Source organism: Myotis yumanensis, unplaced genomic scaffold (assembly GCF_028538775.1).
Source record: "Myotis yumanensis isolate MYYU_CA2020_CCGP unplaced genomic scaffold, mMyoYum1.0.hap1 SCAF_15, whole genome shotgun sequence".
In the NCBI taxonomy this organism is placed as follows: Eukaryota; Metazoa; Chordata; class Mammalia; order Chiroptera; family Vespertilionidae; genus Myotis; species Myotis yumanensis.
In genome coordinates this window covers 15,100,979-15,115,904 of record NW_027223766.1, presented here as the reverse complement: position 1 = coordinate 15,115,904, position 14,926 = coordinate 15,100,979, and the positions used below count along the sequence as shown (strand labels likewise).

The 14,926-nt window shown below is 45.9% G+C and overlaps 1 protein-coding gene and 1 pseudogene across 1 annotated transcript in view; one reads left to right on the top strand and one right to left on the bottom strand.

Annotated features, from left to right (window-relative positions):
• KCNB2 (potassium voltage-gated channel subfamily B member 2) overlaps positions 1 to 14,404 on the top strand; it is a 361,411-nt gene extending 347,007 nt beyond the window's left edge. The window contains exon 3 of the mRNA XM_070392652.1: positions 10,930 to 14,404. Coding sequence (XP_070248753.1) covers positions 10,930 to 13,086 — 2,157 coding nt within the window. The 3' untranslated portion in view covers positions 13,087 to 14,404. The remainder of the gene's footprint in view (positions 1 to 10,929) is intronic.
• Positions 6,651 to 9,401, bottom strand: LOC138993414 (glyceraldehyde-3-phosphate dehydrogenase-like; annotated as a pseudogene).
• Positions 14,405 to 14,926: the final 522 nt, after the last annotated feature.

Here is a 14,926-nt window from a genome sequence, read left to right as displayed (position 1 = left end):
TATGAATCAGCATTAAATGGAATATGCAACATTCTTAAGTTTATACTTTAATGGAGTTTTCTATCATTTTTCTGTGATGCTTTCCTTTTAACTACATGGAACAATGATGTGTGTGAATTTGAATGTATTCTTGCGTATGTTTGTGTGCACATGCATGCAAGTAATTTTTAATGGATAGTCTGCATTATTCATTCTCTTTAGGGGCTTCACATTTTATCGAACAAACCTGACACTACCCAGATCTACACATGGAACGATCACTTCCTTCACTGGTTAGATTCACTGCAGGTTCAATCACACTCAGAAAAAAAAAAAGTGATCTAGAATGAATACAGCACTTTTCTTTAAGAAAGTGGATCCTTCTGTGAAGGTGAAGCCCAAGCTATTATGCAGTCAAAAGCAGGCTTCTCAAAGAATAAGGTAAAAAGAGGGGGAAAAGCAATCTGCTAGTGTAATGTAAAAAAAGAAAGAATTAAGAAAAAAAGTACAGACCTTAAACCTTGGAAAAGATGATGTCACTGGACTTGAAAAAATTATGTCACCAGTCTGTTATCAAAAAATGGGCAATTTGTAATATGAATTTCATTGTTTAAAAATCTGTTGGTGGTTAAAAGTTTCAGGCTGACTTTGGGCCATGTGGGAGCAGCAGAAAATGACTACAAAACCTGTCCTCTTCTTTTTGGGAGATTAAAAAATATTTGGATTCTTCAATGTCCAATTTACATTGTACATCATTCTCATTTTCTCCAGTTCCTTGCACTTCTCCCTTCTTTTTTGGTTGTTCATTTATTTGAGACAGATTCGTGCGGTGCCTGCTCTGTGTGAGAATATAGTTACTGTCTCCCATAATTATAGAATTCTGTTTGAGAGATGGAACTATCTCCTATGCAATTACCAAATTATTATTTAAGAAGGTTGTAAGGTTTTATGGGAGGAACAGAACCTGATCAAAACTCTGGCCAACTGAAGCTGAAAGGAGGGAGGGGATAGACAACGGATTGGGAGGTGCTGTTAGGCGAAGCTGAGACGCCCTGCAATGCCAGTCTGTCCTCCCTCCCTCTGGAGCGCTGCCACTGTTAACGTGACCCCATCCCAGCAACTCCGAATCTCCAGGTTCAAACTTCAGCTCTCTGGGAGGAGGAGACCCTGGGCCACGGAGGCAAGGCTGCCAGGTCAAATGCAGACTGCCTAGTGGATTTCATATGCACAGCAAATACTTTCTTAGGATAGGTTTGTCCCATAAAAGAAATTGATTCAAATATAACTGCGCATCTAAATCTGGCAATCCTGCAGGTGGGCAGCAGCGTACAGGCAAGAGTGCAAAGGGAGACCATGTGAGTTTGAGCACCTGCAAGAAGCTTCAGTGACACCTTCCATCCGTTTGGTCAACCCAGGGAATAAAGGCTTCGAGCATCCACAGGAGGCGGGCCACCACGGGATCTGGAGCCCCAGGGAGGGCTGCAGGGGAAGTGGCAGAATGTGGGCCCTTGAGGACAGTGGGGGTAGGGGATAGTGACTGGTGGGATGAAGGGGAATGCAGAGGGGGAAATTCAAGCCAATTCAACCACCAAGAGTGAGTGACAAGGAATAGAAGGATGAAAACTCGCTGAAAAACACATGGACATAAAACAGTCTTTACAAGGGTCTCAACGTGAAAATCAAGCAAACTTCATTGGGGATGGATCCAAATAGCATATAATTAACATAACCACTTATATCTGTGGTTTTGGAAAGTAACATGTGTTCATCTGTATTTTCCTTTTGCTCGCCGTCCTGGGTTCACTTCAGCTCAGCTCAGTGGAAGAGGCAGCATCTTAGAAGGTTGGCAGCTGTTCAGAAAAGTCCAACTTCGGGAATTCTCAGTTGGTCTGCACCATCTGCCCTCCCCTCGTGGCTCCTAATGATGCCGTGCACGTGAATGTGATCTTTGTAGGATGTTGAGACAAACCCCGCTAGGCATGGGGGTCACACACAGAATAAGGAACTGGATTCTTCTTATGGCCCAACAGGAATAGATGTATGATTGGGAAGTTCTCAAATAAGTTGATAATTAACAATGTTAGCACTTTACAGCTTGCAAAGTGCTATCATCTATTTTCTGTTATTCTTGTATTGGAGATATCTACAGAAACAGAATCAATAAAATATGTAGACATATATGCACATGTATACTTACATAAAATAGATAAATAGAATGACACGTGTGTGTGTGTGTGTGTGTACAGAGAGACAGACATTAAGGAATTGGGTATGCAATTCCTTAAGGACTGACAGGTCTGAAATCCACAGGGCAAGGCAGCGGGCTGGAAGTTCAGGTAAGCATTGTTGTAATCTTTAGTCCGAAGTCCACAGAGAGGCCAGGCAGACTGCACACTCAGGCAGGGTTTCTGTGTTGCAGTCTTGAGGCATAAATGCTTCTCCTTTGGAAAACCTGTCTTCATTCGTAAGACCTTGAGCTATTCTGTGAAGCTCACTCGTTTTATGGAGGAAAATCTGCTTTACTCAAAGTCTACTGATTTAAATGTTCATCACATCTAAAAAGTACTTTCACAACTTCTAGACTGGTATTTGATCAAGCAGCTGGGCACCACAGCCTGGACAAGCTGACACAGTCCTCAATACAATGCTGCCTATCTAGTCTTTATTCTCCACATTATCTAGATGGGACTACTGAGTCCCAGAAAAGCTAAGTCCCATATTACAGCCACCTCCCCTCACCAGGCACTTAGTAGACTTTCTGAATCTTTATTTCTTTATAAAGCGAGAAATGGAGTATTTCAAAGACACCGTCAGACTTGAGTGCTCTATGAATTTTTTACAGTCTTGGTATCAAGTTAAATGAAATTCTGTTCAAAGGATGCACTCCACTCATGTCCTCCCCCCCCTCCCCCGATCTCTCATTCACGCACTAAAGAGGGGCGTCTAAGCTCTTAGTTGTGCTTTCATGGGAAGAGGGGCCAAGCAGACTACGGAGAGGAGAGCCACAGTCCCTGCCCCTCAGGAGCTGGCAGACAGGGAGCTCGTGTTCCTCCGAGCTGACCCAGCCTCTATTTCCTTGCTCTCTGGCTGCGGGAGACTCTGCAAGAACAAATGACCTAGAAAGAGGTGGCCTGATCGTTGGAGTGGGTGTAAGATGAGAGGTCTCTCCGTCTCTCTGTTGTTCCTTTCTTGGCAGAGTTGCTACGAATATTACAGTTCCCTTCACCAGCCTTCTGCCAAATGGTTTGCTTCCTAAAATCAAATCCTTTCAAACACAGAAATACATCGCGGGGAGCGGAACAAAGTTTATTTCAGGAGATACTGAGAAAATATCAAAACACTATCTTTAGTCAGAAGAGAACCAGAACGTCTCCTCTCAAAAAAAATTGTTTTTGTATGTGAGAAAGAAAAAAACAAAAGAAGAATTTGGTAAATATGTACACCTGGTTGCTTCTCTCACCTCCCTGCCTCCTCCCCGCCCCGCCCCCAACCAAAATGAAAGGCATTATGCAAGCTTAGGACTGACATCAACATGCGTGTGGATGACTAAGTCTTTGCAAACTCCTCATTCAACAGCCCACAGATGTGGAGGGAGAGAATTGAACTTCTGGGTTCCTGGTACCCATAGGGCCAGAATAAGTACAGTGGAGCCTTGACTTACGAGTTTAATTCGTTCCGAGACCGAGCTCATTAAGGAGCTCGTTAACTCAAATTACTCTATCAACTCAATGCAAAAAATCAGCCGAGAGACAGCTGGTATCTCAAAAAACTCGTTAGTCGGGACACTCGTAAGTCAACGCCCCACTGTAAAAGTCAACGGAACCTTTTAGTGACTCCTTCTTCGCATGTGTGCTGTTATGCAAATCAGCGGAGCAGAAATCTCTTCTGTCCTGGGAGGGCCGAGGAAACATCTGAGGGCAGAAAGGACTAGTGGCAAACCCAGGGCCACCTGCCTTAGAGGAGGGCCCATGTGTTCAAAGAGCCCGGATGCTAGAACTTCCGTCAGAGACTGTACTTCCTCTGGTGCAAATCACAGCATATACTTTCTGGTTTTCTGCATCCAGAAGTCTTCCGGGAAATAGCTGGAAATAGAAGATGGGTGGGTGAAACGCATGAGATCCTTACCAACTCCCCACTTCTTCCTTCAACCAATAGTTCTGCCTTTGGTGTGTAGGCTCAGAATGCCACTGTGCTTTGTCCTTTTCCTGAAAGTAGACAATTAGCCATGTTTCTAATGATGCTTATCACAGGCCTTTTCCTTCCTGTCAACTTAAACAAGTTCTTTTCTCCTGGAAATTCCTGTCATTGTGTTTCCCCATGTTGTTTTCTATTGTTGATCAAGTTTTTTAAAATTATATTATATCCCAAGAAGATAAACCAGGAATTGCTGTATAGTGAAGAGCTTATAACTCACTCATTTTCATCTCTCAGCATGTATTTTGAAGGGAGGGAGGGAGGGAAGGTTAGTGAAGAGGGATGGGAGAAAGTACCTGTGCTAACTTCAGTGCAAGGCACAGAATTTTCCGTGTGTTTCTGTGGAGTGCTGAATGTCAGTGACTATAAAGCAGATTATCACATAGGAGGCCCAAGCTACTTCGAACATTTTCTACATATTTTTAGGCACAAGGCAGATCAAGTTCACCCAATGCAACCTCAGTCCAAATCCTTTTTAATTAAGATATAACTGATGTATAACATTGTATTAGTTTTAGGTGCCCAACAAATGATTTCATATACATATATATTGTGAAATAATCACCACAATAAGGTTAGTTAGCATCCATCACCTCACATAGTTACAATTTTTTCTTGTGATGAGAACTTTTAAGGTCTACTCTCTCAGCGATTTTCAAATATATAACACAGTGTTGTTAACTCTAGTCACCATGCTGTACATCACATCCAAGGACTTGTTTATTTTATAACTGGAGGTTTGTACCCTCTGACCCCCTTCACTCATAACACACACACACACACACACACACACACACGACCTCAGTCCAACTCTTAAATACTGTTGGCAAGCTAGATGGTTCTGAACTAAGGCAAATAAACTATAGTCAAATGGATTTGGCATGGAAACCACTGCTTGGGTGAGAGGATGTGTTGGAAAGTGTTGAACATATGAGCATTAAAGAGGTCTGCAATTGTATTTCAATGGGGGAGAAACACGTTGTGTTTTTTATTTCCTCCCAGTTCTGGCCAAAGGCTATTCCACGCACATCCCCAGCCGTTCTGACACTCACCCCAACTTCCATATAATAGGAGACCTCGTGTGCAGGATCTGGTTGGATCCCTAACAACCTCGAAGACAGGGAGGCAAGTGGGAGGCACCTCATTTTGAGGATGTGGTAACTGAGGCTGAAGTAGGAACTGGCTGGTCCCAGCAGCCAGCAGGTGTAGAGCCATGAGTTTTACTTCCTTGTCCTGCATTCTTGCCACCAACAAACTCCCATTATCTTTCAAGGACATAGAATCAACAAGTTGGCAAATTGAGGCAAGCCTCCAACTGCTTGACTGCCTATCACACAGAGAAATCAATGCAACCAACTTTTGGTACATCTTAATGCAAGTGCTAGGGGCCCTGTTCTTAACTCTGTGTGATCCAGGAATGTCTGTATCTAAGCGAAGAACTAAAACCATTATCCAGGCGATTCAAAAGGGATGAAGTTTCATCCAGAAATAACGTCTGTTCCCACTAACTCAATGCTTGGAACATGCACAGCATGATATTTTTCAAAGCCTTCCCATCTGAGTTTCCTAAGCAACAAAATTGGATGTTAGCAATTCAACCTAAGTGAAAGGACCAGGTGTGACATGTCCTGGGTTTGGTTTGGAGACATGACTAGAATTAGCAAAATGTTTTCGTTTAGAAAGAGAATCACCGAGTGTTGGAGGTGAAAGGAACCTTAGAGTTGACCTAATCCAGATCGCCCAGGAGGTTGACCAGTGCTATCCCACAGATAACGGTTTGTAATTGGCACCTCCTTTGCCCTGTGCAAACACGGGTCTGTTTGCTGGAGCCCTGGAGGCCAGTTGTTGGAGGTGACAGAATTGAAAGCCCTACTCCTGCATAGTTATGATAAATGAAGCAATAGCTAAATGCCATTAAGGGTTTGCTGTACTAAAGTAAATCTCCATGTTGGGAAGTGTATCCCATAGCTTCGAGCAAAAATCCGCATTTGTTATATTTATCGTGTTAAAAGAAACTCTGCAATAAGACAATAAACTTACATTTGGCTTATTGCATCACACATCATCCTTGGTGTATACTGAAAAATCTGCCTAGGGGGTTGTCTTTCTGGAAGAACTCCAAGTTTCACACGATATTTAAAAATAAGCCATTTCTTTACAGTTGGCAGATTGAATTTGAACATGAGTAATGCACGTTCTTATGGTTTCTTTAACATGAGTATAGGGGCCCTAAGGGCCTAAGGGTTTGAATGAATGTTTGTTAGTTTGTTTGTTTGTTTGTTTGTTTGTTTGGCTGGGTACAGTGAACTTCATTGATGGTGCATGTCAAGGTTGGGCTCCCTAACCCCCTCCCCTTTTTCAGATGGAAACCGTGGTCAGGAGATTCTCAGTGTGTTGGGGGGTCCATTTGAGGCAAGGACTCCCCAGCAGCTAAGGGCCTCTCTTCCTCTTTCTGGGGCTGGTAGTCCAGGGGGCTCTTATTCCTTGGAGGCCATGTGGACCATGAGGTCCACCACCCTGTTGTTGCAGGAGTCCACCTGGTCCTCAGGATAGCCCAGGATGCCCTTGAGGGGGCCCTCTGATGCCTGCTTCACTACCTTCTTGATATCATCGTATTTGGCAGCTTTCTCTAGTTAGCGGGTTAAACCACAACCAACACATTGGGGGTGGGGACACGGAAGGGCATGCCAGCTCAGGGATGACCTTGCCCACAGCCTTGGCAGCACCAGTAGAAGCAGGGAAGATGTTCTGGGCAGCCCCTCAGCCATCACACCACAACTGCCCAGAGGGGCCATCCACAGTCTTCTGGGTGGTGATGATGGCATGGACTGTGGTCATGAGTTCCTCCACGATGCCAAAGTTGTCATGGATGACCTTGGCCAGGGGGGCCAAGCAGTTGGTGGTACAGGAGGCATTGCTGACAATCTTGAGGGAGTTGTCATACTTGTCATGGTTCATACCCATCACAAACATGGGGGCATCCGCAGAAGGGGCAGAGATGATGACCCTTTTGGATTCACCCTTCAAGTGAGCCTCAGCCTTCTCCATGGTAGTGAAGACACCGGTGGACTCCACAACATATTCAGCACCAGCATCACCCCATTTGATGTTGGCGGGATCTCACTCCTGGAAGATGGAGATGGACTTCGATTGATGACAAGCTTCCTGTTTTCAGCCTTGACTGTGCCTTTGAACTTGCCAGGGGGTTCATACTGGAACATGTAGACCATGTAATTGAGGTCAATGAAGGGGTCATCGAGAACCGAGGAGAATCGAAGATGGCGGCATAGGTAAACACCGGAGATTGCCGCCGTAAACAACCACTTCAAAAATACAACTAAAAGTCGGAACGGACATCAACCAGAACCACAGGAAGGCTGGCTGAGGAGAGACTCTTCAACTAGAAGCAAAAACAACAGCATTCCGACGCTCAGAGGAGGCGTAGTGTGGAAAATTTAAAGGTACGGTGGTGCGGTGGTGAGGTGGTGCGCGCGCAAAGCGGGCTGGCGGCTGAGGGCGCGGTTGTCGTTTTCAATCAGGAGTGAGTCTCAGACTCTGGGCTACAGATCCGGGCGAGTCTCTAGGGACCCAGACTCAAACGGGAGAAGCGGGACTGTCTGGCTACGGCCCCTCTGAGGTTTGCAGCGGTTGTGGGGACAGAGAGGCAGAGCCCCTGGGGACGGACTGAGAGCGGCCATAGCGGCTCCCTCCCCCCGCCCTGTTGAGCCCGCCCCGCCCAGGCCCTGCGCACAGCCATTTGCCAATTGCCTCAGGCAAAGGCTGGATTAGCGCCTCCCCAGAAGACAGACGTTTTCCGCTCAGCTGATTCCTACAGCCAGTCGGCCTGGTGGTCAAATCCCTCTAGTGTTAACTACAACAATTAAGGCTTGGCTAGAACAAGACTGCGCACAGAGACCACAAGGGGGTGCACCAAGAAAGCATAAAAGATGCGGAGACAAAAAAACATGACAGAAATGGAGGATATGGAGCTAAGAATCGCAATTTTGAGGGCTTGCCATAAATTTGTGCAGAGCCTCACGAAAACTAATGAGACCCTCGATGCTACGATAAAAAAATTAGAAAGTAAGCATACACGGACTGAAATAAAGAATATTATACCCAATAGCAGACCAGAGGAGCTCAAGAATCAAACCAAAGATTCGACAAAAAACACCCAATTGGAAAAGCAAAATGAAAAAAGAATCCTAAAGTGTGAAGATAGTGTAAGGAGCCTCTGGGACAGCTTTAAGCGGACTAATATCAGAATTATTGGAGTGCCAGAAGATGAGAGACAGCAAGATATTGAAAACCTATTTCAAGAAATAATGGCAGAAAACTTCCCCCACCTGGAGAAAGAAATGGACTTACAGGTTCAAGAAGCGCAGAGAACCCCAAACAAAAGGAATCCAAAGAGGACCACACCAAGACACATCATCATTAAAATGCCAAGAGCAAAAGACAAAGAGAAAATCTTAAAAGCAGCAAGAGAAAGAGGCTCAATTACCTACAAGGGAATACCCATACGACTGTCAGCTGATTTCTCAACAGAAACTTTGCAGGCCAGAAGGGAATGGCAAGAAGTATTCAAAGTGCTGAATACCAAGAACCTACAACCAAGATTACTTTATCCAGCAAAGCTATCATTCAGAATTGAAGGTCAGATAAAGAGCTTCACAGACAAGGAAAAGCTAAAGGAGTTCACCACCGCCAAACCAGTATTATATGAAATGCTGAAAGGTATCCTTTAAGAAGAGGAAGAAGAAGAAAAAGGTAAAGATACAAATTATGAACAACAAATATGCATCTATCAACAAATGAATCTAAGAATCAAGTGAATAAATAACCTGATGTACAGAATGAACTGGTGATTATAATAGAATCAGGGACATAGAAAGGGAATGGACTGACTATTCTTGGGGGAAAAAGGGGTGTGGGAGATGCGGGAAGTGACTGGACAAAAATCATGCACCTATGGATGAACACAGTGGGTGGGGAGTGAGGGTGGAGGGTGGGGTGGGAGCTGGAAGGAGGGGAGTTATGGGGGGAAAAAAGAGGAACAAATGTAATAATCTGAACAATAAAGATTTTAAAAAAAAAAAATGAAGGGGTCATTGATGGCGACAATATCCACTTTGCCAGAGTTAAAACCAGCCCTGGTGACCAGGCGCCCAATGTGGCCAAATCCGTTCACTCCGACCTTCACCATCGTGTCTCAGGGTTATGGCTGGCACTGCGCAGAAGGAGAGGCTGTCTGACGAACAGGGGGAGCAGAGAACCTGTTGTGTGTTTTTTCTGTAGTAATTATTTTCTTCAAGAATGTACTCCAAATCAGCTTGTGCACATGCTAAATTTTCAAGTATTGAAGGTAGCCATATTTGTTAAATTGCCATCAACTAGACCACAGACTGTATTAGTAATACAATGTTTTAGTATTTCCCCAAATTATCTACCAAAGTAAAATGACCTCCATTCTCACTCTGATTGTGGAGTCAAGGAATTCTGAAGGTCCTCTTTGGACCTTCCGTTTTGTTCTTTGTCCAAAAGGTTGAAAGATAACAGAATGCTTTCATTTATATTTTTACTTTTCTCCTTGCTCTCTGAAGTGATAAACATCAGTAAAATACATCCAAAATGGACAGGTGAACAGATAAGATAGGGGAAATATAGACTATGGATGGTCAGTACAAGAATGCTGGCAGCCATCCGAATACTAAGGTATATTAGCAACAGTGTGACTTCCTAGAAAATACAGAGGGACTAGTTCCTTATGGTAAGAGCCTAAGAGTGGATGGCATCTGACCAGTGCTTCCTAAGGAGTATTCTGTGTGCCACGTAAACTTCACAACAACCATGAAATGACTGTGCTTGTTAGCTTCATTCGACAGCTTTGTAAACTGAAACACAGAGAGGTTAAATGACTTTCCCAGAGAGGTTAAATAACACAGTAAGCGATAAAGACCATGTCCAAGCCCAAGATGTCTGACTCTGAAATCCACTCAGTTGACCCTCGTCTTCTGCATTATTGAGCCCTCCCTCTTCCTTCCGAATCTGACTTCGGGCTGCTGCTCCTCTGCCTACGTCTGCCCTGCACCCAGATCATCGTGGACCAGACTTCAAGCTCCTCTTCGTGAAACCTTCCTGGACTGAATGAAATTGGCTCATCATCTTCCTTCCCCACACGAGGCTGCCCAGCGCCCACACATCCCAGGATGAAGGCTTGCCTGACAAAATTCTGTCACCAGTGCTAACCACATAAATAGGATTCATTGTAAGAGAAGCACGTGCCCAGTGCCATATTATCTGCAAGTGTAGGTCTGCATTTGTGGTTTTAGTGGTAGAATAACACTTCTAGAAATCATGAAACCCTGCTAGCTTATAGCAATTCACTTAAGAAAACATAAACCGGGGAATTAAGAGAAAAAAATTATCAATAACTAAGAGAGGAGAGATGATTACTCCCCCAAAACTATTCCAAGGGGTGGTTATTCCCACAAATGTGCCTAAAAACAATGGGCAATGAAGGGAAGAATGGATGTTTTTCAAATCACTTAGGCCCTAGAATTTAAATGTATATGCTACATTAGGCTTCTAAGTGCAATGAACTCATACAAAGTGACTGTATTTGCATTAGTTAGGGAATTTCAGGTTGCAAAGTTACCTTCTTGGAATATCTTTGAGCAATCCGTATCCTTTAAAGAATGGTGAACCCATGTCTCCAAGAGGATTCGCTCACTTGGGCTCTCTTCTCTTTTCCAGATCTTGGCCATTGTGTCCATCCTGTTCATCGTACTCTCCACCATTGCTCTGTCTCTCAACACCCTCCCGGAGCTTCAAGAGACGGATGAATTCGGACAGGCCAGCGACAACCCCCAGTTGGCACACGTGGAGGCGGTGTGCATTGCTTGGTTTACCATGGAGTACCTCTTACGCTTCCTCTCCTCGCCAAACAAGTGGAAGTTCTTTAAAGGCCCACTCAACGTCATTGACTTGCTGGCCATCTTGCCCTATTATGTCACCATCTTCCTCACGGAGTCCAACAAGAGCGTGCTGCAGTTCCAGAACGTGCGGCGCGTGGTCCAGATCTTCCGCATCATGCGGATCCTCAGGATCCTGAAGCTCGCCAGGCACTCCACAGGCCTGCAGTCTCTGGGTTTCACCCTCAGACGGAGTTACAACGAGTTGGGCTTGTTGATATTGTTTCTGGCCATGGGGATCATGATCTTCTCCAGCCTGGTGTTTTTTGCGGAGAAGGATGAAGACGCAACCAAGTTCACCAGTATCCCAGCATCCTTCTGGTGGGCCACCATCACCATGACCACTGTAGGCTACGGTGACATCTACCCAAAAACATTGCTGGGGAAGATCGTGGGCGGCCTCTGCTGCATTGCCGGGGTTCTGGTGATCGCCCTCCCCATCCCAATCATTGTGAACAATTTTTCTGAGTTTTACAAGGAGCAGAAACGCCAGGAGAAGGCAGTGAAAAGGAGAGAGGCGCTCGAGCGGGCCAAAAGGAATGGAAGCATTGTCTCTATGAACTTAAAAGACGCCTTCGCTCGAAGTATGGAGCTGATCGACGTGGCTGTGGAGAAGACAGGAGAGCCGGCCAAGACGAAGGACCCCACCGACGACAATCACCTGTCTCCCAGCCGGTGGAAGTGGGCCAGGAAAGCTCTGTCAGAAACCAGCTCCAACAAGTCTTACGAGAACAAGTACCAGGAGGTTAGCCAAAAAGACTCCCACGAGCAGCTGAACAACACGTCCGCCTCCAGCCCACAGCATCTGAGTGCGCAGAAGCTGGAGATGCTGTACAACGAGATCACCAAGACCCAGCCTCACTGTCACCCCAACGCCGACGGCCAGGAGCAGCCGGAGCGGCCCTCAGCCTACGAAGAGGAGATCGAGATGGAGGAGGTGGTGTGCCCGCAGGAACAGCTGGCCGTGGCGCAGACCGAGGTCATCATGGACATGAAGAGCACCTCCAGCATCGACAGCTTCACCAGCTGCGCCACCGACTTCACCGAGACCGACAGGTCGCCCCTGCCACCGCCCTCCGCTTCTCACCTGCAGATGAAGTTCCCGCCCGACTTCCCAGGCACCGAGGAGCCCCAAAGAGCCAGGGGCCCCCCTTTCCTAACCCTCGCCAGAGAGAAAGGCCCTGCGGCCCGGGATGCCTCCCTAGAATATGTCCCGGTCAATATAACTGGGCACCTCGATGCCAGCGGTTCCCAAAGCGGGCTCCATGGCCCCGGGCCATCTGACAGTGCCCCCGAGAGCCCTAGGAGCTCTCTGAGGGGCAGCCACCCCATGAAATCCAGGTCGTTCAAGGTGAATTTCAAGGAGAACAGAGGCAGTGCCCCGCAGACCCCACCCAGCACAGCCCGGCCTCTGCCGGTCACGGTGGCTGACTTTCCCATCACCACCCCGCAGCTCATCAGCACCATCCTCTTAGAAGAAACCCCCCCACAGGGAGACAGGCCCCTGCTGGGGACTGAGGTTTCCGCACATTGTCAGGGACCCGCCCGAGGGCCGAGCCCCCGGGTTCCCAAGCAGAAACTCTTTCCTTTCCCATCGAGAGAGAGGAGGAGCTTCACAGAGGTGGACACTGGGGAAGACGATGACTTCCTAGAGCTGCAAGGGCCCCGGCAGGACGCGCAGGCCGGCTCCAGCCCTAACTGCTTTGCCGACAAGCCGAGCGATGGGAGAGACCCTTTAAGGGAAGAGGCCTGTGCGGGCTCTTCCTCCCCCCAGGACACAAGTCACAACTGTAGGCAGGACATTTACCACGCTGTGGCCGACGTTAAAAAGGACAACAGTCAAGAAGGGTGCAAAATGGAAAACCACTTGTTCGCCCCAGAAACACATTCCAACCCAGGAGACACAGGTTACTGTCCCACACGTGAGACCAGCATGTGACTAGTTACAAAAGCAATAAAAAAGAAAAAACACTTGTTTCTTAAAATTACGGTTAAAAATGCCTGTGAACTAACACATGGGACGCTCGCCTCCTCCCCCCCAAAAAGTGCATAAAAATGTTATTTTTGCATGGCATGAGCAGTTTAGTTTAAGTACTGTTTAACTAAAGAGTCAAGACTGCTTTTTGTAACAAACAAACAGAAATGACTGAGGATCGGTGACCAAATAAAGAGAGCTCTGCTAGGAACCAGTGTTCTGCAATGTCTGACATTTTTGATCCTTTCATTTCAAATTGTAGACGGATTCTCAACTTGCAGCTTTTCTGTCACAATGAATTTTAGAATTTGCACATGAAAGGATGAAATGTCATTGCATGTGTTCGTAAGGACGAGGAGCAAGGTGTGCTCTGAGCTTGCAAAATGCCTAACTTTGTGAATAGTGGGGCCCGGGATGCAAAAGTGTCCAGAACCCCTGGGAACAAGTGTCTGAGGCACAGGTCCTTCCTTCGCAGCTACTGAAGGGTGCAGACTTCTTGTCGCAACATTGCAACCTCTTCTTAAACCATCTCCCATATCTCGCTTTGGGTTACAAAACTCTTCTAAGTACATCTGTTTAGAGGAATACAGTATTTTTATTTCCTTGTGATATCATTCCTAGGGTGCATTTTTTCCCTTTTTTGCCCCTGCTTCATTATGGCATTTGTGGTTTTCCTTATCTATTATGAACATAGGCAAGATTTAATGACCAGATATCAAAACACTTGGAATTTAAGCTTGAAATGTTGCCCTCAATGATATGTCATGCCACAGCAAAATTACAGAAATGCATTTTTTTAAACCCCTGAAAATAAGGAAAAGGTTATATCATACAGCTAAACATTTTTTTAATGGCACTCCACATTAGGAAATCAGTTTTGGGTGTGTTGTTGTTGGTTGTTTTTTTTTTTAATTGTATGTTGGCCCTCTTGAGATGCCTGTATTTTCTACTTGTACCCAATATAATCCTTCCTGTCTAAAGATCTAAAGATAGAATGCAGATATGCCAAATGGGAATTCCAAAAGGTGACTTTTAACAAACAACAGAGCTATTTAAGTGGGACTGCCATCCCCCCTCATAGAGTTGGATTCAAAAAAGATTTACCAGAGCCCTAGCCAGTTTATTCAGTGGATAGAGCATCGGCCTGCAGACTGAAGGGTCCCGGGTTCGATTCTAGCCAAGGGCACATGCGGGTTGCAGGCTTCATCCCCAGTGTGGGGCATGCAGGAGGCAGCCAATCAATGATCCTCTCTCATCATTGATGTTTCTATCCCTCTCTCCCTCTCCCTTCCTCTCAAATCAATAAAGAAATATATTTTTTTAAAAAAGAAAAAGAGTTACCAGAAAAAGCATCCTGAGCTGGTAATGGGTCATTAGTATTTCCCAGTAGGGACGGGGGAGAGGGCACACTGCCATGTTGGGAGGGCCACAGGTGCCAGCAGCACCCTCCAGTGACTGCAGGAAGTGGAAACACCCACCACCATGTTTCCAATGTCTCCAAGGGATGGAAACCACTTCCAGGATTTTCTACTGAGAACAGTGAAGTCCAGAGGAATTAAGCGCTTGCTTTGGTTGCCCTGCTGGTAAAGTCCATGCTGGAACCCAGGTCGTTCAAATCCAGTTTGCTTCACAGGAAACCAAGGCTCTGGCCCAGATGTGCGGTTACCGGAAGTGTGATTCTAGATGGGCCTCAAAAACCTCCTCTCGGTCTCAGTTTTGCCCCAATAAAAACCTACACAAAATTATTCCTTAAACCTTCAAATTAAGATGATTCATTGGTCTCTCAGGAATGTCCAAGCTTTGC